Source organism: Thermobia domestica, chromosome 4 (genome assembly GCF_964235325.1).
Source record: "Thermobia domestica chromosome 4, izTheDome1.hap1.1, whole genome shotgun sequence".
NCBI classification, from domain to species: domain Eukaryota; kingdom Metazoa; phylum Arthropoda; class Insecta; order Zygentoma; family Lepismatidae; genus Thermobia; species Thermobia domestica.
Window position 1 is genome coordinate 244,141,875 of NC_137457.1, and position 25,351 is coordinate 244,167,225.

General features: G+C 34.0%; 1 protein-coding gene across 1 annotated transcript in view; it reads right to left on the reverse strand.

The window, feature by feature from the left end:
* Positions 1-1,000: 1,000 nt before the first annotated feature.
* The window catches only part of LOC145683476 (uncharacterized), an 82,542-nt gene continuing 58,191 nt past the window's right edge, over positions 1,001-25,351 (reverse strand). The window contains exons 6-7 of the mRNA XM_081754806.1: positions 11,695-11,757; positions 1,001-2,191 (exon numbers count right to left, since the gene is read on the reverse strand). Of these exons, the coding sequence (XP_081610932.1) occupies positions 2,121-2,191; positions 11,695-11,757 (134 nt within the window). The 3' untranslated portion in view covers positions 1,001-2,120. The remainder of the gene's footprint in view (positions 2,192-11,694; positions 11,758-25,351) is intronic.

Here is a 25,351-nt window from a genome sequence, read left to right on the forward strand (position 1 = left end):
GTTTCAATTACATCTTTTCTGATAAAGTTATGTAAATATTATTATAAACCCTCGAAAGATTTAATTTCATGTCGAGCGAACTTACTTTTAAAAACTAATGAAGTCACTGATCATTCCTCCTAAAATATAAATCAATTCATGTAATGTAAATTGGAAGTTACGAAGGTATATTTAGAAAATTATTACGATATGAGCAACAAAGTTTCTGCTGCGGATTTGATACTGTTTCGGATATAGAACTAAATCTTCTAGTTTATAACTTAGAACTAAATAAAAAACAAGAATTTAGTTTTCACAAAAATGTTTATATTTTACAACCTTACATGTATTACTTGAACTATAATGTCATTATAAATTATTCTAAAGGAAGAAACAAGAGATTTGAACCTTGTCCATTCCATAGTAATATAGCTACTAGTTGGTAAGGAAATGCAATATTTGAAAGTTCTGCTTTTATTATCTCTTGACTAAGCCATTACATAAAAATGATACTACCTCATAACGACATGACAAAACTTCTATATTTTTTGTAAGTATATCATAATGTAGTTGTCGTAAGGTCAGTTTTAAGTTATTTGATTCATAAGTGATTTATTAGTGGTTCATAAGTTTTTACTAAACACTAAATATTATGATGATACTTGTACATACTAATGTTGTACTACTGAAATGTGTTTCAGATTACGTAACTTGGAGCATTGATTTTTTACTGATGTCGTTCTCACATATATTTTCTGGAAAGCATATAAATTTATTAAGATTAATAGACCGTTTTTTTAAGATAGTGTGTACTATTAATACATACCTTTGTATTGTAAATATAACTATTGTGATTGAGTTTTAGTTTGTAATTCAATGACTTATTGACAGCATTTAGCGCTTTAAATTTACATTAAAACTTACTCTATCAATAATATTCAACGTCCTTAACTTATATATTTTAGCTTTGATACTTACTTTAGTGTTTTCTTATGTATTTTCTTTTGACATTGAAGGGAAACTAATTAATTGGTTCTTCACACTACGTACAGTTCATGATTCACACTTCAGTTGCTTTTACTGTGATTATCGACACTATTTTATATATGCAAAATACGCATGACCCTTTGTTGTGGATATAACTTTTATATGTATTGTGTTATAAAGGTTCTGTTGAAACTAATGTCCAATTTTCCATATTATGAAATATCAGCAATGAATATTCTTGCAACTAAAGACAAATACAGAAGGTGCAGGAATGCCACAAGCTGAAATCTTCGTAAATTGACTGTAACAAATTTCAACAAACTTTGCCAATTACTCGAGCAGTGATGTTTAATAATATTGCTTAGCAAGTCGGTCATGATCTTACCTCGAAGTAGAGCTCTACAATATCTTAGTAAAATTTAGCAATTAATCAAGCAACCCCACGCTTGGTATAGCATGCTATAGAGCAAACTCATCAGAGTGGAACATCAACATAAGTCAGCACAAGGCAGTGAAAACTAATCAAACTTGACATAGAGAAATCATTATTTGAGTCTCTTCTTTGATCATATTTTTATGCCCAAGCCAAATTCTTTTCTAAATCAAATTCAATTGTCTGGATTTTCTCAAAATAATGCTGTCACTAACAGTTGTCTCATAAGGCTCAACCTTTTGGCATGGAAACGTAAAAACAAACGAGTGTGATACTATGCAAATTACCCCTATGTAAGTTAACAGTAAAAGTATCCCCTTATTTCCTTAAGTGCATTAGATCGAGTGGAGTACTTTGGCAGCTATCACAAACGTCTGCTCAGTTGTACCCTACTTAGACTATCATTTGAAACATTAGTCGACAATTATAAGCCTGTGGAGTACTGAGCACGCTTTTCATGTGCAATTGATGCACAACAAATATATTCAATCTAAAATTAATCTATATTATTAGGAGCGTATTGCCCAATGAATACTGTATATCAGTAACATTGTAGTTATTTTTGTGCATGATGTGTTATTTCACTCCGTACTTTACGTAAGAATAAAATATAATGAAAACACTTATCATAATTAAGTTAAAACGTGGTTAAATTTACAGAGAATATCAAATTCTGAAGAATAGAATATATATATTGTAGTCTTTGTCTCCACTCATGGATCTACATCAATTTCTTGTCAACTTTGTCTTTCCTTCTTCTTAAGAGATCTTGCACGCCAGAGTGAGTATGTGCTGAAATAGAAATTAATGCATGTTAAAAATTTAGTTCTTTCAGGGAATCTAACTTTAGGCGCCTCGGTAAGAATCCAATGCGATAACCACTTAACTACTTCGATCACCCACTTGACGTTGTGCAAACGCTATTAAAGAGTTGAGACTCTTTTATGTAAGAATAGTTTAAGGCAAGTATAAAAAGACAACTAATATTAGTTGAGTATCTCATCATATCCTTCAATTCAAAAACTGGTTAAATAGATCTTTATTTATGGATGAAATCAGTCGAAATTTTACTAAAGTTGAAACTGAGATTTTGATGTTGGTCACTCAGCCTAGGGAGAAGAAAAGATGACAGACGATATTTTGTAATTCCTTAAACTGTATTGAGGTCTGAAGGAATATCAGTTAGGATTCAACATATTTTAAAATAAAATATAGTATTCAAACGTATGTATCTTGTAACTTGCGATTTCATGTGGAAAGAGTACATGAAGAATTTTTAGATTATTAGTATCGTGGGAAGTTTCTAAGTAACAGACAGAGGTTGGAATCCAGCTTGTCAATTAATGTTCTTCATCAAATTTTATTGTTTAGGTAATTGCTATCTTAATTCTAGTATTGATGTATTATTATTATTATTATTATTATTATTATTATTATTATTATTATTATTATTATTATTATTATTACTGATTATTGCAACACCAAAATTTCATGAATTCAAATTGTGTTGCACTAAATGTCATGAAGCAAAATGAAAATAACTTCTGTGAAAACAATTTTATATGTTGCATAAACAATAACTCTCCCAATTGTTCGCCGCAAACTCGATCATGTCTTACTGCAAAGAAACCTATCGTGAAACAGAAATGCACTTATGATAAAAGTTAAAACAGAGGCGGTATACAAAGGGGTGCGAGAGAAGTGCATCCTTTACTCAAGGAAAAGAAATAACGCTTTTGGTTATATTCTCTGAAAATGTGGAAAGACATTTAACGTATATTTTCTTAGTATAAGGGAATATTAATTTTTCTTATGGTTTAAATTAATATTGAAATAAATCAAAGCATTGTTGTAGGTATAAATCTGTTAGCTTGGGCTGTTGTTACTTATACTCTAGAGAAATAAGGTTCCAAATGCAGATGCAGTTGTCAGAGATGTTACATCAATAAGAATAAAGCAAAAAATGCAACAGCGAATTCTGAAAAGTGAGCAATTTTGACTAAAATAAATATATATAATTGTTTACCTTTTGTATGCCAAAGTAGAATAAGAGGTCGTTGCTAGCTCAGGGGAGTGGTAAATTCACAGTTCAATAGATACTTAAAATGTTTCTCTGCATAGGATAGAATGTGTAGAAATAATGCAAATGAAATAGGTTAAGGTTATACAAATAAAATTAATTTTAAGTTGAAGCCAATTCACAAGAACTTTGTTCTTTTTGTTTATATGTAATTAAAGGTTCTGAATAAATGAAACATATCTATATATATGTCAGTTTCAAAAGGTAGATCTACAGCTTGACGTGGGATCCGAACAACATTAGCTCTCATTGGTGAAACAAAACAGTGTCTCCAGTGCCAAAGGTACGTACGCTACCAACATACCCATGAGGAAATTCATTTTTTAATCTAGCCAGGAATACTTCTCAACTTAAAATGGATTTTGGATAATTTGATTTAGATATACCCCTCGATTGCGTAACATACTTCAAAGTTGTAGATTCAAAATAGGTATATGCAATGAACTTACATAACATAAACATTTGAGAAAAGCGAATTCACATAATGGTAAAAGTTTAACATAAATTCAAATAATTTCAAACGTAGATTCAGAACCTGTGAAAAAATAAAAATGTTGTTCATACAACAGATGTTATCAGTAAATATTATAAAGTGCTCAGGTAATGCAGTGTTGCCTAGCTGGCAACCACTTTTCAAACATAAAGTGGATCTACCTTATGTTCTTCTGTATACAAGAGGATTATATAATGGTCAACAAAAATACATATTTAATACGCAATATATTACAAACAGTAAGAGTTGTGTGAAAAAGATTATTACTACGATTGTGAAATATAATTTCAGATATTATTTTCTGATGTAAATAGTTACGAGGAGGTAATTCTGGTTTACAATACAAGATTGCATACAGTGACTCAACTGTCATGTCAGAATACAACATTATTTTTCAATAAATTTGTAGAGAATATTACAAACGGAATATTTTTCATCCTAACACATTGTTACATTTATTTCAACTATATAAATCATAGAATATCATAGTGAATGAAAAATATATGCATCAAAGACTCGTGCTCGGAAGAGAGTAAAGTGAACAACAATAAAATGAAATACTTTTGTCAGTTCTTGCAGTAGTCTGGTGGTTTACATGCTGAATTCGGCATGATTGGATTCTAATTTTGTCTATAACATTTTTGATTATTTATATCTGGTTTCTCCATTCGAGACCACCATTGAAAAATAGTACAAAACTTAATAGGCATGCGAGATACCATCTAAGGTTAACTTCCAACGGTGTCAAAGTAATAGCTTTACTTTCTTACTATGCTCGTATATATAAGGGTTCTGTTGGAGACTCAATGCTTTAGCCTTGATCCAGATATGGTACATATTAGAAAAATTATTAGCTTCGAATAGAGGGCTTTCCTAACTTTGAGTACAAAAATATGTAGGCTAACAAAACAATGCTGTCAGAATATAAGATTACATTCAGTCAGTTTGGAAAGAATTCCAATCCAATTCATCAAGAATCTGGGCTGGAGGTCTCTGCAAGTTACTTACAGTTACATGGTATATAACATTCTTGCTGGCCGTTATCTACATATGTTTCTTGTGTATCAAGAACAGGTACCCTTAGAATCTTGCTGGATCATTAACATTGTCTGGGCAAATTTGTTCAGCAAATATATTTAATTTTCTTATAACTAAAGAAAGATCGTTAGCTCACCGTTTCCACTTCAATACTTGTGACATCAAATCGAGTAATTTGAGTGGAGTAGACTGATTAAACAAGCAATAGTAGTTAATTCAAGCTGGGGCCATAACACAAAGTGAAACAGTTACAGTAAATTTTGTTGTCTTTTCCTTGTGTTGTAGATGTGAGGTTAACTCAGCCTTTCTAACATGAAAATGAACGGACGTAAGGTACATGAATAATATGATGACTACACACATTGCGAGGTCCTGTGAAAAGTCATTTAAACTGGTCGAAGTATGGGAATGGTAATGAGATATTTGGAATGGAATGAAACTCCCCTTGCCAAGTACGCAGTGAATCCAAACAGCCATAACAACAATTTGTTTGAAAATATTTACTGTCTTTCAATGATGATAGATCTGACTTCTTTTGTATGGTTAACTGGGAATAGAAAAAATAGAATTCTACAGCATCCAGTTAATAGTGACTGAATGTGGAGGATATTTAAATGGATGTCCTAATTCTTGACTTATTTCAATTCCTAGGCATGAATCTCTTCGTTGTTCTGTGAAAGGAAACATATGGTCAATACGCAATAAATGGATGGTAGCTTTCCAAATTCCCACAATTAAAGGGAAGAAATAACGTAAAAGTACGTTGAGTTCTTATAAAACTTTAAGAAAAGTAAATAAAATTATACCAGCACACTAAACTATCCCTCTGTTATTATTTAGACTAAATCAAGATATGCTGTAATTATTACGAATCGTTTTCTTGTAAAATCAAACTATAATGCATTTTCGGAAAATATGTCAAAGGAAAACACATAAAAACTGCCCCTTCTGTATTATTTCATAAATAATGACTTATGTTGCTTGTTAACGTTATTACGATATATTTGTTTATTAAATATCGATAGAATCGCATGAATCATATTTGAGAAAATTGTAAGACAAACACACTCACCTCGAAGAGAAACTACTATTTTTTACATTTTAGCAGGAAATATTTCAGTCAGCATTATGCAGATCGCCTGAATTTATTTCAGATAATCGTCCGAGAAAATTAACCCTCCAGAATAAAATAGGTAATACTTCGCGGACTTTTTTCTAGGTCAAATTAGTTGTATCGTATTATCAGAGTAATAATGAAAGATTTATGTATGATATCTTAGCAATATTACCTAAATAGTTTCTGAGAAGATCCGAGCAAAAACACTATCCATAGTAGATTTATTCACAACAATATGTTACACCATATTGTCAGGTTATTATGAAGTTATGAAAGACAAAGAAAACTAGCTGAATTAGCTTTAAGTAAATCGACCTGAAATTACTTTCTGTCATGAATAAACTAACATTAGTAGATTGTTTGAAGGAGAAATTCATTATACCACATCACTAACACTAACATTATTCCACGCGAAAGCGCCATTCAATGCACGCCTTATCATATTAATAGTATAATAAATTTGACTTTTCAAATGCAAGTAATTTCTCTAAGACTAATTAACACTAGTCAATATGGATTTTGGATTTTGGATTTTATAGTTTCTTAACTATTCTTACGTTTTGGTTTATCTTAAGACAAATTAAAATGTATCATGGATATGATTAAATTTATGCTTAAGATGCTCAATAGTTCAATTGTTGGAAATTATTCGTTTATTTTAGCAAACACGAAATTACCAAGTTTAACTTCATTTCGGTTGACGTGTCAATTTTAACGTTAATTTCCTGCCTTTTTAATTATAAATTGCTTAGTTTCTTCAAATTGTTTCACTAGCATTTGCAAGTTTTGATTCCGGAGTCCAAAAAGTCATCAGTTATGTTCGTTTCATACTTAAATTATTTGGCTCCAATACATCCCTTATTTTTATTTTATATCCCTATGAAATGGATTTATTTTATTTCCCTACGATCTCAGTCTGTATGTATGTTAATCGGAAATATTACTTTAGGAACTATCCTTACGTGTCTTCCCCAGTCACCGGAAATAACCACCTATTTCATCTTGCCCGTCTTAGGTTGGGAATTATACAGAGGTCTCTTTTTTTACAGAATACCAAACTGTTATAATCAAATTACAACTTATGTGGACATTTTTTCGAACTACCCGGTGTTTGATAGAGCTATTAAACGAGTTTTGACGGAATAATATTACCTTTACACTCGTTTTTGACACGGTTCTATGTTGTTGTTATTATTGTTGTCTTGATTTTTCTCTCTTTTGTTAACTTTTCTCTGTGTAAAATGGCAAGGTTATGGCGTATCTATGAATTTGTTCAATAAATAAATAAATATCAGCCATTCGTTGTTTACCAAACTATGTTGAGTCTAATCATTAAACATTATTTAGACTAAAGTAAACTAAATATTCAATAGAAAGAAGAATAATAAATGATAAAATATAAAATTTATTTATAATGGTTACTAATATTGTAAATATAATTAGTGTTATCAGTTTTTAATTTGGGATAATTTTTTTATTTGTAATATATTTCATATATATGTTTCTGTTTAAAATATGATGCTGCAAATACATTTGGATAAACGCAGATCCTCGTGTTTCAGTAATTTGATTCCAAGCAATATAGAAGTTTTTTTATTTTTTAACAGTTTATTTATTTTCGTAATATATATATAAAAGCTTGCTTTAAAATGCATATCTATACATTTTATATAATTCTCTAGATTCTGGTGCCATAATACGAGGTAATATATAAAGAAACCAGATCGAAATAATAACTTAGGTAACTGTCGGTTGTGTCACCATCAAAATACCCCGCCTTCTGCTTGAGCACACTTCTTCATACGCTGACACCATTGTTCGTTACATCGTTGCAAGTCATTTTCTGTTAGGATCTTCTGCATATTTTCCGTTCTTTTTACCTCATTAACAGACCTAAAATATATTCCCCTAGTTGAGATTGAATTCTCGTGAACAAGAAAGTCACAAGTTTCCAAATCACACAAGCATGGCTGTTCTAACCCTGTAATATATATTTCTAGCGAAACATTTTTCTTCGGATACTGCTTTGTGGTTTGGTACATTTCTTGATGCAAGATTTATTAACTTTCTTAAAACCGGATCCTAATATTTGAAAGTTTTCCCAACACCTGAAGGTAGTAATGTTGATTTACAGTTTACCCGTTAGAACCCCGAATCATTTATCACCAATTCACGAATGTTAAACATTATTAGTAACATTGTCTTAAATTTTGACTTCGGACATTGGAAATTCAGACATTCGAACCCCTTTAGACCGGGCCGAGCCGGGGCACTTCACTGCATCATTTATCATTTTGTTTCCAGGTAGTAGGTAATTATTCAAAGTTCGTCGACAAATAAAACAAATCCAACAACTTTGGGTTGTTATAAATTCTTTCCAAGGTACCCATACACAATTCCTTTTGGTATTGTTCTTGATCACGTGGCTACTTTGAGATCATCTTTCGCACGATTGTTTTTTCTTTTGTAATTCTTCCGCAAAGATGCATCTAACTGACTCCTTTTTTAAGTTCACAGCCTTAGAAATTGTCCAAAAGCTCAATCTGCTGTCATTTTTCACAATACGATAGGTATTTTTGATTGTTTGTCTTACAGGCGAACGCAGGCGATTTGGTCGATCGTCATTGTTATAACTCCATTTACTCTCTAAAACTCTTTTGTTCCACGCGAAAACTTTGTCCTTGAAATCCATACTTCGCCATAAATTTTCTTCAATGTTCGAAATATTTCGGTAGCAGATTTTTAAATTTATAAAGAAATTTGATATGCAGACTTTGTTCCACTTTCACTCTCGTTATTTTCCGGCAACCCACCGACACATGTGTTCATACACAGACGATTATCTCTTGACTGGATGGGCCGAGTGAGTTCAGTTAACAGTCGTAGGGAGAGCAGATATAGTAGTTTATCCATACGATAGCAATACACATCAAGTTAATTATTTTTTAGTAATACGTCACAATCCGTTTTCTTTGTGTCACGCCTCGCACATAACAATAAACTATATGGAGGAGAAGGAACAATTTAAATAATACTGTTATTCTATCTAGTAAAAAAAGAGGAACTGAATTTCGAATCTGTGTACGTAAAATAATAATATATTCTAGAAATACCTAACAACGCACGTTCTGTGAATTCTTACGAGCTAAACATCTTGTCATTTGAAGCTGAGATTTTGAGGCAGCAGGAAGTATGCTTTTGCGCTCTCTAGTGAACATAGTGTTGCTGTGGCAAGTGCTAGAAATGGAGGAGGCAGGTGTATACGGTAACGCGCCTATTAAAAATCAGAAGTTGTACATAAAATATGAAACTTCATGTGGCAAAACTTCCACAGAAATTCACAGTGTCTTACGTGAAATTTGTAGAAAGAGAACAGTTTCTGGATGGGCTACTTATTTTCATAGTGCTTGTCTGAGCATAAAGAGTAATGCAAGACCAGGAAGCCTGAAATCATCAACCGACGAAAGAAGTTGTGGTAGATGCACTTGAACAATATCGCTGTGTGACATATGAGGAACTTTCTGACATTCCATCTGCGTCCGTATACCGAACTCTGGCTCGTGATTTACAGAAAAAATTCCTGTCCGGTGGGTCCCATTTCTTGATTGCTGACCAGAAAGAGAAAAGGCTGGAAAATGCGAAGCTGCTTAAAAGAGATTTAACATTGGATGTGATGATTTTCTACGTTGCGTTATTGATATTGATGAGACGTGGATCGGGAACTTTGAACCGAAATTGAAATCATATTCCAACAAGACGATAGTTCCATTTTCTCCAAGACCAAAATCGAGTCGCCGATTTCAATCTAAGATTAAGTAAATGATGGTTTTTGCTTACGATAACAAGGCATTATCACAACGCACAGATTTTCATGTGAAATAAGTTGAGCTGATTTTAAGATCTCATTCAGCAGCGAGGCTATATGAGACGGTACCTACTGATTAACGTGGAATCGAGCCCAGGTCTCCCACGCCAAAGGCGCGCAAATTAACCGCTTATCCATTAAGGAGCTCTCCACGTGAAAGTCGTGTCAAAGTAGTATTATTTTAAATTTCTTCCGACCTACGCAGAAAAATGCAGAAACCCGACAACAGTTGCTCAGGTTCGGTCCAGCAATTCTCCACGACAATACGAGATCATATATTGCTAAAGTTGTGCTTGGAAAGCTTCCCATGTCATCTCATTGTTCCTACAGTCAGGACATGAGTCCACCGAGCTACGATCTATTTCCCAAAGGAAAAACAACGTATGTGTTGACTTCGGTTTCCATGTCTGGAAGAGCTTTCTGCAGTCGTACCTGAACGATTCAGAAAGATGGCGTCCTTGATAGAATATAGAACCTACCTGGGGGTTTGCAATTCCATCATTACGAAGTAGGAAGATTATATTAAAGACTTGTAAAGATATCCTCTCCAAACAAGAAACGTGTAAGTCACAAAAATAGGGTAGGGCCTTCATTTTAGAAAGGTACAATATATATATATATATATATATATATATATATATATATATATATATATATATGTATGTATGTATAAGGTCTGTCCCGAAATATGTCGCACAATGTTGGCGCTTCTTCCATAGAAGAGTGGGTGCAGTCATGAGAACACAGCGCGACCAGCACCAGTGGCTCCGAGCTAGTGGAGATTCACAGTGCCTGTTTCAGTGAACTCTTGTGTGATGGCTCGGTCGAAATTGGTTCCATCTGGTTCGGTCGAAATTGGTTCGACGAAATTCTACGTCGAAATACTGAAAAGGTTAAAGCAAAGTGTGAACCGCGTCAGGCGCGAGGTCAAGAATTCCTGGAAGCTGCACCATGACAATGCTCCCAGCCTCATCGCCTTTATGACGACCGACTACCTGGCCAAGGCCGGCGTCTTAACGGTCCCGCAGCCGCCTTACTGTCCTGATTGGTCTCCCTCGGACTTCTTTTTCTTCCCGGATATTGTGACTGTGAGAACACTGTTCGACTTATTTCGGGACAGACCTTATCTATATCTATATCTATATCTATCTCTCTCTCTCTCTCTCTCTCTCTCTCTCTCTCTCTCTCTATATATATATATATATATATATATATATATATATATATATATATATATATATATATATATCCTCCTCAAAACTGGAGACGAATTTTGGTAGCTGGAGCTGTGAATTCATTGCTCAACACTGATGCTAAGAAACCTCCTCAGGTCCGAATGACATCTAATCTGAATGAATTACTTATAGCAACCATCTAGTAATACTCATCTATAAGTGGCAACTTACCTCGACTTCGTGTTCTGCACTCTCGACAACGTGCTGCTACCTACAAATATTTTGTTGAAATTTTTCGCGTTGCCTACGACTCGTTCAAGGTTAGGTGAGATGCCATTTGGAGTTGGAGAGGTTTCTTAACATAAGTGTTTAGCAATGAATTCATAGGCAACGGTAGATACAGCTACCAAAATTCGCCTACACGTCTGAGAAGGAAATATATTAGCAAAATATAAGTTTTCGTTGCAATACATATTTTAAGTATCAGTATGATTTGAAATTAATTTAGAAGGTTTCGATGTACTTACACGGAGCTCTATATTTTACTGCTGGAATTCCTCCCCTCACTTTGGTATCGTAATCTTCATCATCTGAAGGAAGTAAACAAAGTATTCGAATGAAATTAAAATTTATTATGACTATGTGTCTATTATCTTGCATGTTTGTTTTAAAGTAATTTTTGTTGTCATAAAGAAGTGTTAATTCGATTAAACGACGCATTCTAAGTTCTTTATTATGTGAAAATGTATGCAGAATAGAGTATCCTAAGTGTTATTATGTTTTCACTTTCATGGAAATACTATTCCATAGAGAAGGAATACAAGTCATTCCTATAAATCTATTCTCCCCTTCCGAAAAATGGGCATGTAAGCAATCAATGTGATAGTATAAAAATATAAAATTAGAAGTAATTATAGAAGAACTGTTAAATAGCAAAATGTAAGAAGAAAATAAAGTATAGAAAAAGTAATAAGACAGTAACAAATTTAATATGAAAGGAGCAAATATGAATGATTTCACAAGAAACGATGTCGTACCCTTCCTAAGATACATTCGAACTACATTCCTTTAGACAACAGCATAGGAACAAAATATACACAAAAATAGAAGTAATAATGGCTAAGACTTAGTGAATACTAAGGAATAACCACAATGTGTACCAACGTGGGAGCTGCTATAGGACTTCCTTGGAATTATGCAGTAGAGATGCAAAAAAGCCGGCTTTTTTGAATCGATGGTTTTTTTCACATAAAAAGCCGGCTTTTTTGGGAAAAAAACGAGAATTTTGGAAATTTTGGCTTTTTTCATTTTCATTATTTTTCTATCTAAATAGCTTTCTTATAGTATGTTCTATACTTAGATAAGAATTCCGTGACCTAAATGCCATATTTCGCTCTAAAATTCACCATCAAGATGGATGGAGCACATGTTTTACGAATTAAAGCTAACATGAAGAATGTAGTATTTGAGGGCAATTTTAGAGGCTATTTAACTTTATTTTAACTTTTGAGTTATCGATATTTTTTCTTCTCGATATCATTTCAGTTTGTCGTCTGTTTCATTTCTAAGAGCTTAGTACTCTAGCTTCTAACGCAGAAGTTAAACTTACGTTTTTCTATATATCCGTCAAAGCGTACGTTTTTCAATATATCCGTCTAACCCTACTTCCACATTTCTGTTATACTGTAGCTGTGCAACGATTTAGCTATAATTTTCCGGATACAACCTTGAATACTAATTTATACAAATAATCAGTAGCGGATTTAGAAACGTACTTTGGGACGGGTTTCTCTGATTGTTTCATTTTCTAAAATCTCCTAATTTTATTTGGGAGGAGCTTGAAATTTATGAGTACAGGCATGACTAATACTGTATTTCGTTTCGTTTACATATATTTAGCGATAATCTTCCGGATACAACCTTGAAGATCATTTTATACTGAGAATCAGTGGCGGATTTAGAAAAGTATTTTGGGATGGGTTTTTTTCTTACTAATGTTTAGTTTTTCTAAACATTCGTAATTTTTATTTGACGGCAGCTTAAAGTTAATGAGTAAAGGCATAACAAATAGATATTTCGTTTGTTTTAGACATTCCGTAATTTTGTGGAACAGGCTTCAGTCCGAAAGACCGCTCCCCCTAACCCTCGCAAAACAGTCACTGCTGGTAATTAGTAATAATAACGATTTAAAAAATAAGAAATGAAGTCAGCCAACTCACAGTACACGCACTATTTCTACTTCATAGATGGAATGAAGAAAAGTTTTGTCAGAATGGTCGAATGCTGAGTTGAATTCCGGACTTCTCTATAGAAACGCAAAAGCTCCAGTCAATCATGTTTGTTGTGCAGTTGTATTTATCTTAACTTAAATATATTCCGTAGTCCTTTTTTTGTGTGTGTGTTGGTGGGGTGGGGAGAGTTCCATAATGATATGAAGGGTGTGAGCCAAGAACATGGTAACTAACAAATTTTCAATTGCTGAGTTACGCAGCATCAGATAGGCAGCAACGCATACCGCTTCGTTTAATCCCTCATGTATAGACTTATGTGATAAATCAGCTTTCCGACTTTCAAAATGGATTGTGCAGCAGAAAATTTCTAATTTCTTAAAATAGTAAAATTATGGGTTACCATGTTCTTATCTCACACCCTTCATGTTCAATCCCTCTTGTTAAAAATACAGAAAACTTGAGGACTGAATAAACCGTGATGGTGCTTATATAAAACTGTAGAATTTCAAGAATATACAAAACCAAAAGCTCTAGGTGTGCAGCCTTTAAGTGTATCATATAAATCTAAGTATTTTTCTTATGTTTTATTTTAATTTTATTTTGTTCCAAAAAGAGGGTATGGAATATTTTGAAGTAAAAATACTACATAGAATTTTGCTACTTATTTGAGTATTTTTTTAAAAGAAGTATTTACTTTTAGGGTTGGCTGGTTTACACCAGCTGTTTTTCTTCTTTTTTTTAAAATAAACAACTGGTTTAAACCGAAAAAAAAAATACTGCATTAGTTTTATTTCCTTTTCACCTTTTAATCAAGGTGTCCCATGTTCAATTCTCGGTCGAACCACAACCCTTCTTTCATGCGTTGTATCGGTTCGGATGTCACTTTAAGCGAAAGTCTTCTTCTTTGATAACCTCGGTATTAGGTAAGGATGTTAAGCCTGAACTTACGAAACGAAACTAAATTGTATATTTCTGCATGCCTGAATGCCTGTTGTTTTATAAAGAAGCCAAGGTTGCTTAAATATACTGATATAAATTGACAAAATTTATCGATTGCCTACGTAGCTTCCAACATTAGCTTGGATTGTATTTTCAATGATATGTACGCACTAAATTTGTAATTTAATACCTCAGTTTTAGCGTACTGATTATGATACGTTGACCTTTAAATTTTACATGCAAAGCAATAACAAGATTTTTTCCGTTATTGTTTTACATTTAGAGTAATGACGGGATTTTCCCGATGGCTAGGGCGGGAGTTTCTCAATTTAAGAAATTTACTGACCGGACTTCTTTAAGCTTATGTGACCTCTTCCAGCATAACCCCGTTGTTGCATAATAACACCAAGGCGAAACAAACTTATTTCTGTCAATATGTAATATAAATACATAAAGCAAAATATCTAAACCCAAAAAAACCTGGTTTAAACCAAAAAAGCCTAGTTTAAACTCCCCCCAAAAAACGGGTTTTTGGCATTTTCAAAAACAACCATGGCTCTTGCCAACCCTGCTTACTTTTGTATGTAGGAGGTTAAAAAAATCTTATTATATACATTGGTTAATCCTTTGGAATTCATAATGTAAATATGTTGAGAAGTAAAATTGTTTGAAATATCTTTTCGAAATTCATGGTTTATTTTCGAGGTTTTATATTATTATCGGCATCAACCACTAATTAAATGACATTTTGTGTTGTAGAGAAGCGAAACAAAATCTGGTTTATCAATTTAAAGCAGAATTTTAAAAAAAGCCCAAAATTTCCCAAGCAAAAAAGCGAAGCAGAAAAAACCGAGTTTTTTTTTCCAGAAAAGCCGTTTTTTTTCCGAGCCCTTGCATCTCTATTATGCAGTAATGTGCCAAAGAAGGGAATATGAAAATGTTAAAAATGAAACGCAAAGATTGTTTACGTAACAAAAAGAGAAACATAGAAAATAATATGTATTATTATGTACTAAAATTGATGAAGTGTCGTTTGGAATGAGTAAATTACATTGAATAACCGATTGTGACATATATTGATGCGGAAATGGGATAAAAAAAATGTTATAAAATTATCTGGGTTTGGTAACCTGAAAAATAAGCCTGATGTTAGTTAGCAACACTACTCTTTCCTTGTTGCATGTGGCTCTTTTCGCTGATCGGTTAGTTTGGCTGAGGGAGCCATCGAAATCGCAGAATGGCCAGCAGAAAGGAAAAGTGAAAGAGATAGCCTTACTTTTATCGTAATCCCGTAATTAAATTTAAAATAGACCCGACGTGGCTCATAAAAATAGCTTGTAATTCCTATTCGTTTTGTTACTTGTATATTTAGAATCGATTTATTAACCCTGAGGTATTTTGAAATTTAACTCGGCCTTTGTTGGGAAGAGAATTGGGAGCTAGTCAGTGGCGTATTTAAGGGGAATCTTCCAGGCTTAAGCCCCACTTCCCGAAATCTTACTATAGTCAAGTATATGAAATATCTTGCAGAAGTTTCACATTTTCAGGCAAAGCCCCAACCCGAAAGTTAGCAAAGCCTCTCCCGAAACAAAATCGTAAACACGCCACTGGAGCTAGTCTTGCTTGATTCGTGAACTGGCAGTTTCATGTGGAAATAAGGTAAAAAAAAAAAAAAAAAAAAAACGAGTTTCTTGTAGTGCATTTCTTTCTTTTCTCCTTGTCCAGTGGCGGTTAATGTTAGTGTTGCAGCGTTGCGCAATAACCAAAGTATTTCAAGAAAAAAAAATAATTATCAATAGTAGTAAAGAACAGAAAAATACTTTTTAATACTCGCATATATACACTTTAGATAACATATTTTTTACTTCTGTAACTGTCTGTTCCGTTAATCCATTTTAAAAAGCGAAAAATAATCCGTCACAGAGTCTCTAATTTATATTGTGTTGCAGCGAGCATACAACGATCAGATTCCTTCAGCGCGGGAATTGGAGCGAATGTTAAGTCTCCTTTCCCCTATCTCAGAAGTTAAAGGGACTGCTCGTTGCAGCGCTTCTGCAACACAGCACGATTTCCAGTGAACGAGAAGGCTTTTCACGCTAAATAAGATTTCTAAATTTTATTTCACTAGCAATTAACAAATGGAATTTGTTTTTATGCATTCATATTTTTAAATTACAGGATCATACTGAAGCAAATCAATATAATGACAATTTAAAAAAGTGATTGCAGAATTACAAAATAAGAAAGAAAATATCTAGTAGAGCAGAAAATAAATGAAAGTAGACCCGCATTTACAAGTTAATTCTTAGCTTATATTGATAATGAAGGCTTCTTACACAATAATTTGTGATTCAAATATTAATAAGTCAGTATGTCGAATCGCCCCCTCCCTCTGTGGATAGCCTAGTATTTTAGTATATACATATTTATTTTATAAAATAAGTATATTTTATACTCTTGATAAAACTGTATGGTGGGGAAAGCCACATTGAATTTGGGACTAGTTAGCAATGCTCAGGGGTGTAGCCACGAGGGGGGTCCACCGGGTCCTGGCCTCCCCAAAATTTCGAAACTTGACTAACATTTGTAGACTTTCCTAACGAACTATACTTGTTTAACAGAGAAACGATTGATGTAGGCTAAATATTTTATTTTACGCCTCACCATGTACTTTTTTTTTGCTAAGAATATAGGTGACAGTTATTACTTATCGTCTTTTCGGATTCAGAATAAGAAAGGTATATATTGGATAGACGTATCGAACCCCTCCCAACACACATTTCTGGGTATAGAACTGGCAGTGCTGTTTGTTTTGATGTTCTTCGACTCTTACCTTCTGTTAGGTATACATGCTTATCTTACGTCTGGCGGGTTTCGAGGTTTCCTTTCCAGAACATATGACATTGATAAGCATTGTTTCGCCTCATGTGGAAGTATGTGTTCATCGTGCATTGCGTAACAACCAAGACGGATGATTTGGAATATAGTTTTTTCTTTTACGCACATGTGTGTGTATTGATGTAGGAATATTTGACATTCGGAATTCATATGCCAGTATCTCTTTTGTATCACTGCTTTGGTTTTTATTTATTAGATTTAATTTTATTGTATGTGCTTTAATTCTGTAAATAACCTACAAATTCTGAATGAATTTTATACCGTGACTTCTGTAAATAACTTACAAAAAACATTGACCAGCATTCAACTGAGGAAAAACTTGCAATTAAGGCTTAAACAAAACAAGCAAAGGACAATCCAGAAGTGTGTTCGAAATAGAACCCAGTTTAAATTTATAGGATGTTTTATGGCAGTAATGTTGTTTGCACTAGATGCATTTCCTCAATTTATTTTAAATTTTCCTGGATAAACTGTAAATAAAGTGTGTTCAATGTACATTTTTTATAACACTAATCTCTGTTACAAACTCTCCTCAGTCAACGCTGGAGAGGAATTCGGATCACTGTCAGGGACTGAGTTTGCTAGAATGAAATGAAATCTTTGAGTTTTACGTCCCACGATTATGCCGATTAGGCTAAAGGAGACGGTGATGATGAGTAATGAATGAAATGGTGGAATGAAGAAAGTGGGAGGAAACGGGAGAACCCCGAGAAAACCCACGCACACGGTGTTTGTCCACCACAAAGTTCACTTGGCGGTTGCTAGAATGAGTCGTTCGCAATAATGTAGAAATAATATTTAGTGAATCTACAAAGCTTCTGAAATTAATATTAACTGTACCTATGGCGTCAGCAAAAGACGAAAAGTATTTTTCTACATGAAAAAGAATTGACACTTTCAAGGAATTGAATGTCCCAAGAAAGGTTATCACCATTGGTTATGCTTTCCATCGAAAAAGACCTGACAATAAGAATACCAGAGTTCAACCAGCATGTATTAGACAGATTTGCTCCAATCAAAGAAAGGAGAATGAACTTACTAATTAAATAAGGTGATTAATCGGATAAAATGTTCTGCATTTTTTATTTTTTAAAAACAGAATTTAATTTAATTTAACATGTTACATAGCATTTATATCTAAAGTTATGCTGATTAGTCAGTGAGTCCACTTTATATCTTCTGCGTCTTATCGTTCGTACTGCAACACCAGAAACCACAATCCACCGGCCGTCACTATCCTTGGCAGTGTTAAAAGCAGAATTAACTTTATAATTTTGATTGTTGTTAACGAGCTTTTTTAACTTTGAGCCAACTTGCAAAATTTTTGATCTAGCTTCGCGGTTCAGTTCGACCACGTGCATTGATAGTTTAAATCTTATTTGGTGTTGAAATCTTGCTGAAATTAGGTTGCTTGTAGGTTTAAATTAAATATTAATTTGTTCATTTGGCTTCTTTCATTACGATTAATTTGCGTTTGTTTCAGTTTGGACACGTTTTGTTATGTTGTTAACCAATGGCTCATTTCCGGTTAGAAAAGGAAGCGTAAAAATAGTAGAGGTGATTGGCCATAAGCAAAGTTAACGTTTTTCAAGGATAACTTACTGTTAGAATTGTTACTGAGACAGGAATGGAACGTATTTAGCTTATTTGTTTGAATTGTATTATAAAAAAATGAAGAATTTTGAGGTTTCTAAACCTTTAAACTGTTTGTGCCTCAAGTTACTGAGTTAAAATAGAGTGATATATAATTTTTAAGCATAATCTGAAAAAGAACCTTTAAAAAGCTTGGATTGTACACTCGGCGGCAAAAGTGTTAAATCGGCGTGATTGCATATCTTCCAGTTTAATTACATTCAATTGTACATTCTCAGTAAAGGAATAGTAAAATCGGCTTTTTGTAATTTGGAGCGTATATATATATATATATATATATATATACATATCAGGTGTTGCAAAATAAGTGTTACAACTCTTGGGAGATGACTCCTGCCACTGAGGCATGAACAAAAGTTCACTTGAACTTTCGGCTTTCGGACATAGTTTCGGATCTACAAGGTGCCGAAAGCGTGGGGAAATGGCTTTCGGACGCCAATAGTTCGGAAACTATCCAACGTAAAGAGGGCGGATAAAAATTTCACTGAAGAAGTCATACCTGCTGTATTGATTTTTTTCATGTTTCACAATCATACAATGCACGCGCAAGGGATTCCCCAGAGGAACGTAGGGTGTCCCGGATAATCTGCCAAATGAAAATTGGTCTAAATGTATATTAATTGATAGCATTTCTATCAGGTAACAATAATTCGTTTGTATTAAGTCGATATCTGGAACAGACACAAAATGGCGGACACCTTTATGCCCGTTGTTTGTGGTTGCATAATTGCCAGGTACGGATGCTGGCCAACAGTGACGTTCTGAGTATTAAATGAAGCAAATTTGTACTCAAATGCTCTACAAAGACTTCTGGTTGGTCGGCAGAGCACAACAGATGAAGCAGGGTGATTCACATGTGTGGAAACACTTAACGAAAAACGCCCAGAAATGCACTCGTACTCAGTAAACGTGAGTTCAAAGCGTCGGAAAAACAAGGATTAGCGTCAAGAACATGAAAGCCATTGCCAATTCACCAACAATATTCCATCAAACCGATGCAATATGATGTACACGGTTGCATACCAACAAGGATGCAACAACTGAGGACAAGTTGAAATTGTGCAAGGGGACTCACTGAGAAACTGGGTAAACTAAATGAATGCCACTAGTGGGATCGCATGATCGATATGGAAATGTGGCCAATGTGTGTTTTGAAATCGACATGTAGCTAATGGACTAATGTCAACATGTCCCACTATTACTGGGACATCGTCGCACGTGCGAAAAATAGGAAAATAACTACTCGGGTCTTGAATCTGAGGCCGTAGGCTCCCAGTGGGATTGGAAACTGCGACCACGCGAGCGAAAGTGAGTGCTATAACCCTGAGGCTTCGAGGGAGCCTCACTTTCTTTGTATTCATTTCTTTGAGAGTACCCACTTTGTTTGGCAAGCGCTCTTGTACAGCCTCCCGACATGCTTGTGTGCTTCATTTTGTTACTCCTACTGCACAGTTGCAAACAATTAGAGCTTTAAGAAGTTTCTTCCTATTTCTCATTTCGTTTTATTTTCCGTATGTGTGGTGTTCCAGCAGTAGTGTTACATGTGCCAAATCGGTTCATTTTCGTTTTCGTCTTGGCATGTGCACTGTGTGTAAGATACGAACTTCTGTAGGTATTTTCCTATATTTCTAGTACGTCATATGCCCCAGAAGACGTGGGACATGATTCTAGTTTGTTATTTTCACGCTCTATCAGAATTTGAACCATGGATTAAGAGATTTCTTTTCATATATGTCGAATGTGGGACAATGTCCCAACCAAAGAGAGACTTTGATACAATTGTGTTCTGGTTACGTTCTACCAAAAAGTGCACTAGATGTAATAGCAGAATGTACAACGTTATTTTCCTAGTTTTCGCACGTGGAATCCCAGCAATGGTGAGACATGTTGACATTTGTCCATTAGCTACATGTTGATTTCAACACACACATTGGCCAGATTTCAATATCGATCATGCGATCCCACTGCTGATATTCCTTGAGTTTACCCAGTTTCTTAGTGAGTCCCCTTGCACAATTTCAACTTGGCCTCAGTTGTTGCATCCTTATTGGTATGCAACCGTGAACATCATATTGCAGCGGATTGATGAAATATTATTGGTGAATTGCCAATGGCTTTCATGTTCTTGATGCTATTCTTTACTTTTCCGACGCTTTGAATTCACGTTTACTGAATATTAGTGCATTTCTGGGCGTTTTTTGTTAAGTGTTTCCACACATGTGAATCACCCTGCTTCATCTGTTGTGCTCTACCGACCGTCCAGAAGTCTTTGTAGAGCATTTGAGAACAAATTCGCTAACTTAATACTCAGAACGTCACTGTTGGTCAGCATCCGTACCTGGAGATTGTGCAACTATACACAGCGGGCATGAAGGTGTTCGCCATTTTGTATTTGTTCCAGATATCGACTTAATACAACCTAATTATTGTTACCTGGTAGAAACCTTATCAATTCATATCCATTTAGACAAATTCTCATTTGGCAGACTATCCGGGACACCCTACGTTCCTTTGGGGAATCCCTTGCGCGTGCATTGTAGGATTGTGAAACATGCAAAATTCAGTACAGCAGGTATGACTTCTTCAGTGAAATTTTTATCCGCCCTCTTTACGTTGGATAGTTTCCGAACTATTGGCTTCCGAAAATCATTTTCCCACGCTTTCGGCACCTTGTAGATCCGAAACTATGTCCGATAGCCAAAAGTTCGAGAGAACTTTCCTTCTTGTCTCAGTGGCAGGAGTTACCTCCCAAGAGTTGTAACACTTATTTTGCAACACCCGATATACATATATATATATATATATATATATATATATATATATATATATATATATATATATATATATATATATATATATATATATATATATATAGATAGATAGATAGATAGATAGATAGATATATACCGAGTGCGTCATTTATAATGTCAAACCTTGATGACGGAGAAACCAAAAGAGAGAGAGAAGCGTAACTTTGCACGAAGCAACTATACAAAGGGGCACATTGGTAGACGTATTATTTGACATCACCGGATGAACAATGTTGCCAACCCAATATAAAGTTATGATTTTTTAAATGAAACGACCTAAATTGTATTTCATAATTGAATTCAACACTGAAAAGGAAGACGAAAGATATGCCACTCGCAAATCAGTGTTGCAAACTTCTCGAGAAATAACGTTAAATATGTGTCACATTTAAACGCCTTTTGCACACACAGGGAGTGAGGTACACACTAGTTTTGCACAATAATTTAAATATTGGTTAGAACGGTTTAAATTGACACCAAGTTTAGATGGGTCCGTTAAACAGTGTTGACATAACAGAAAAGACAAAAGTCGAGTTCGGATATGGTGCAATAGCTCGAAAAAGGCCATAAGTACATTACAGTTTAAAATTTATAGGACAAGTTGATATGTCATAAGAAGCATTCTCACGTTTATTTGAAGTCGATACCGTAAGTCAAGTACTTACCGAGATATTCGGAATTTTGTAAAAGCTGAGAATTTTGCGCTGTAGAAGTTGGTAACGCTGTCTGAAATTCCCATTTTTTCCCTCAACGTTGAGAAATTCGTAAAGAAGTGGTTGAAACAAAATATAAACATTAATAAACACACATACGATGAAAAAGAACTTTTTTCAGTACTTGAAATGACTAATTAAGCGTAATTTACTGGATATGAAAAAAAAAACGTAAGGAAGTAATAGTAATTATAAGAGGTATTTTCATCGTGCGAAAGTAGCTACTAGGTATCTACATGTCTTCTACGTCTTTGTCTTATCTTATCATATGAAGTGCTATTACTTCCTTACGTTTTTTTCATATCCAGTAAATTACGCTTAATTAGTCATTTCAAGTACTGAAAAAAGTTTTTTTTCTTCGTATTTGTGTTTATTAATGTTTATATTTTGTTTCAACCACTTCTTTACGAATTTCTCAACGTTGAGGGAAAAAATGGGAATTTCAGACAGCGTTACCAACTTCTACAGCGCAAAATTCTCAGCTTTTACAAAATTCCGAGTATTTCGGTAAGTATTTGACTTATCGACTTCAAATAAACGTGAGAACGCTTCTTATGACATACCAAATTGTCCTATAAATTTTAAACCGTAATGTGCTTATGCCCTTTTTCGAGTTATTGCACCATATCCAAACTCGACTTTTGTATTTTCTGTTATGTCAACACTGTTTAACGGACCCATCTAAACTTGGCGTCAATTTAAACCGTTCTAACCAATATTTAAATTATTGTGCAAAACTAGTGTGTACCTCACTCCCTGTGTGTACAAAAAGTGTTTAAATGTGACACATATTTAACGTTATTTCTCGAGAAGTTTGCAACACTGATCTGCGAGTGGCATATCTTTCGTCTTCCTTTCTAGTGTTAAATTCAATTATGAAATACAATTTAGGTCGTTCCATTTAAAAAATCATAACTTTATATTGGGTTGGCAACATTGTTCATCCGGTGATGTCAAATAATACGTCTACCAATGTGCTCCTTTGTATAGTTGCTTCGTGCTAAGTTTCGCTTCTCTCTCTCTTTTGGTTTCTCCGTCATCAAGGTTTGACATTATAAATGACGCACCCGGTATATATGTTCTATCGAATCGTCATTATTTCTAATACATTTTTATACATAATAATGCTAGTAAGACTATTCATGGCTTTGGATTAATTGTTTTAACAAAAGAGACACTGACCAAAGCTTAAAACTTTAATTTAAAATAAAGTTTTAAGCTTTGGTCAGTGTCTCTTTTGTTAAAATAATAATGCTAGTTTTACACTACAAATATCTGCTCTAAGATGTTGATTATACAAAATTCCAATAGTGATACTATGACTTACGAGTGTTAAACACAATAAAATAATTTTCTGAAGATTATTTTCTGTTACAAAAATAATCTTCATAAAGTACTTTTATGTAGTTATTTCATTACAGAGGCAGGACTACATGTGAAAAAGTGTAATTTTCTGTTTCTGAAATTGATAAATTCAGTAAGGTTTCTTTTCAATTTCTTGTTACATTTTAAATATTGGAATGGGATATTTGTTCACTACGAACTCGATGTATGTTCCCTGCACTTTACACACACACACACACACACATACATAGAGAGAGAGAGAAGGAGAGAGAGAGAGAGAGAGAGGAACAGTATGTAAATTTTTACTTCCCAACTTGAAATATTAGAAAATTTTCTGGTTCCCGAAATCTAATTGGAAAATTATAAGTTGTTGCTGTCTAATTTTCCTCTACAGGAATTGTATATCTCAATGTGCAGTTAAATATAGTGGAAATTTTTTCCACCTAACATCACTATACATAGTATCCAAAACTGTCCGGGTTATGAAAAATGTTTTCACTTGTTTCTGCATCGTGATGAAAATTTTCCGATGCATGAAAATTTCTTATATTTGTTTCTATCAGAGATGTGCGTCTACGCGTAAAAAACGATAGTTTACGTTTACGTGTCAACTATGCGTAGACAATGTAAACAACGTAGACTATGTAGAATATGTCAACAACACGTAATTTAATATGGCATCGTGGATAATAAAGGAGCTTTATTTTTTCGTTACCTTGCGAAATTGCGTACAAAATAAAATGCCTAGACCAGCGAATAGTAACTTTCGAATACTTAGTTTCGTCTTGATGAAGGAAAATGAAAAATATTATGCATTTTGTAAAATATGCAAGAAAAAATTGGCAAATACAGCATATTCAAGACTGAAAGCTCACAGGTGAGAATTAGTTTTGTAAATTTCATTATAAAAGCAGTGCTCGAAGTGGAAAATCTAAGGAAGTGGTATGTGCAGAGCAGAGTAAACATAGAGATTAGATAATTTCCTCTACTTTTTATATGTTACTCGTTTCCTTAATCTTTCGCTGCACGCATATTTGCGGATCCCAAACGTTTCAGATATCCTCTGATCTGATTGATCGATACAGATACGATATCACAAGACATGATCTACATATAGCACAAAGTAAGTGGCAAATGGTGTTGGCTCTGCTAGGCGAGTATAGCCGGTGGGTGTAGCCGAGCGGTCTGAGGCGTTAGGCTGATGATCGCGAGGTGAAGCCCATTGGGGGTTCGAGTCCCTCTGTAGTAGCGAGGGTGGAATTTTAACTGTCCTCGATGTTTCTGTGTTCGTTTCCCTGTCGTATCTAGTAATCCTGAAAAGTGGTTGCAGTAGAAAATAAGTCAGGAAGTTTTTTTAAGTGGGTTAGCGCAACATGCTAGTGAACAAAATGTTTTTGGCGTGGGTTCAAATCCTGCCTACGGATAGTTTTTTTTACTACTTTTAAAATTTTTTATAACACTTCTTTCGTTAAAATAAGATTAAAAATAATATTCAAAAAGTGATTTAACGATCATCTTTCTAAAATTTTCATTAAACTTCTTTCATTAAAATAAGTTTGCCCTTGTACTATATAGATCCACAGCAAATATAGTAGT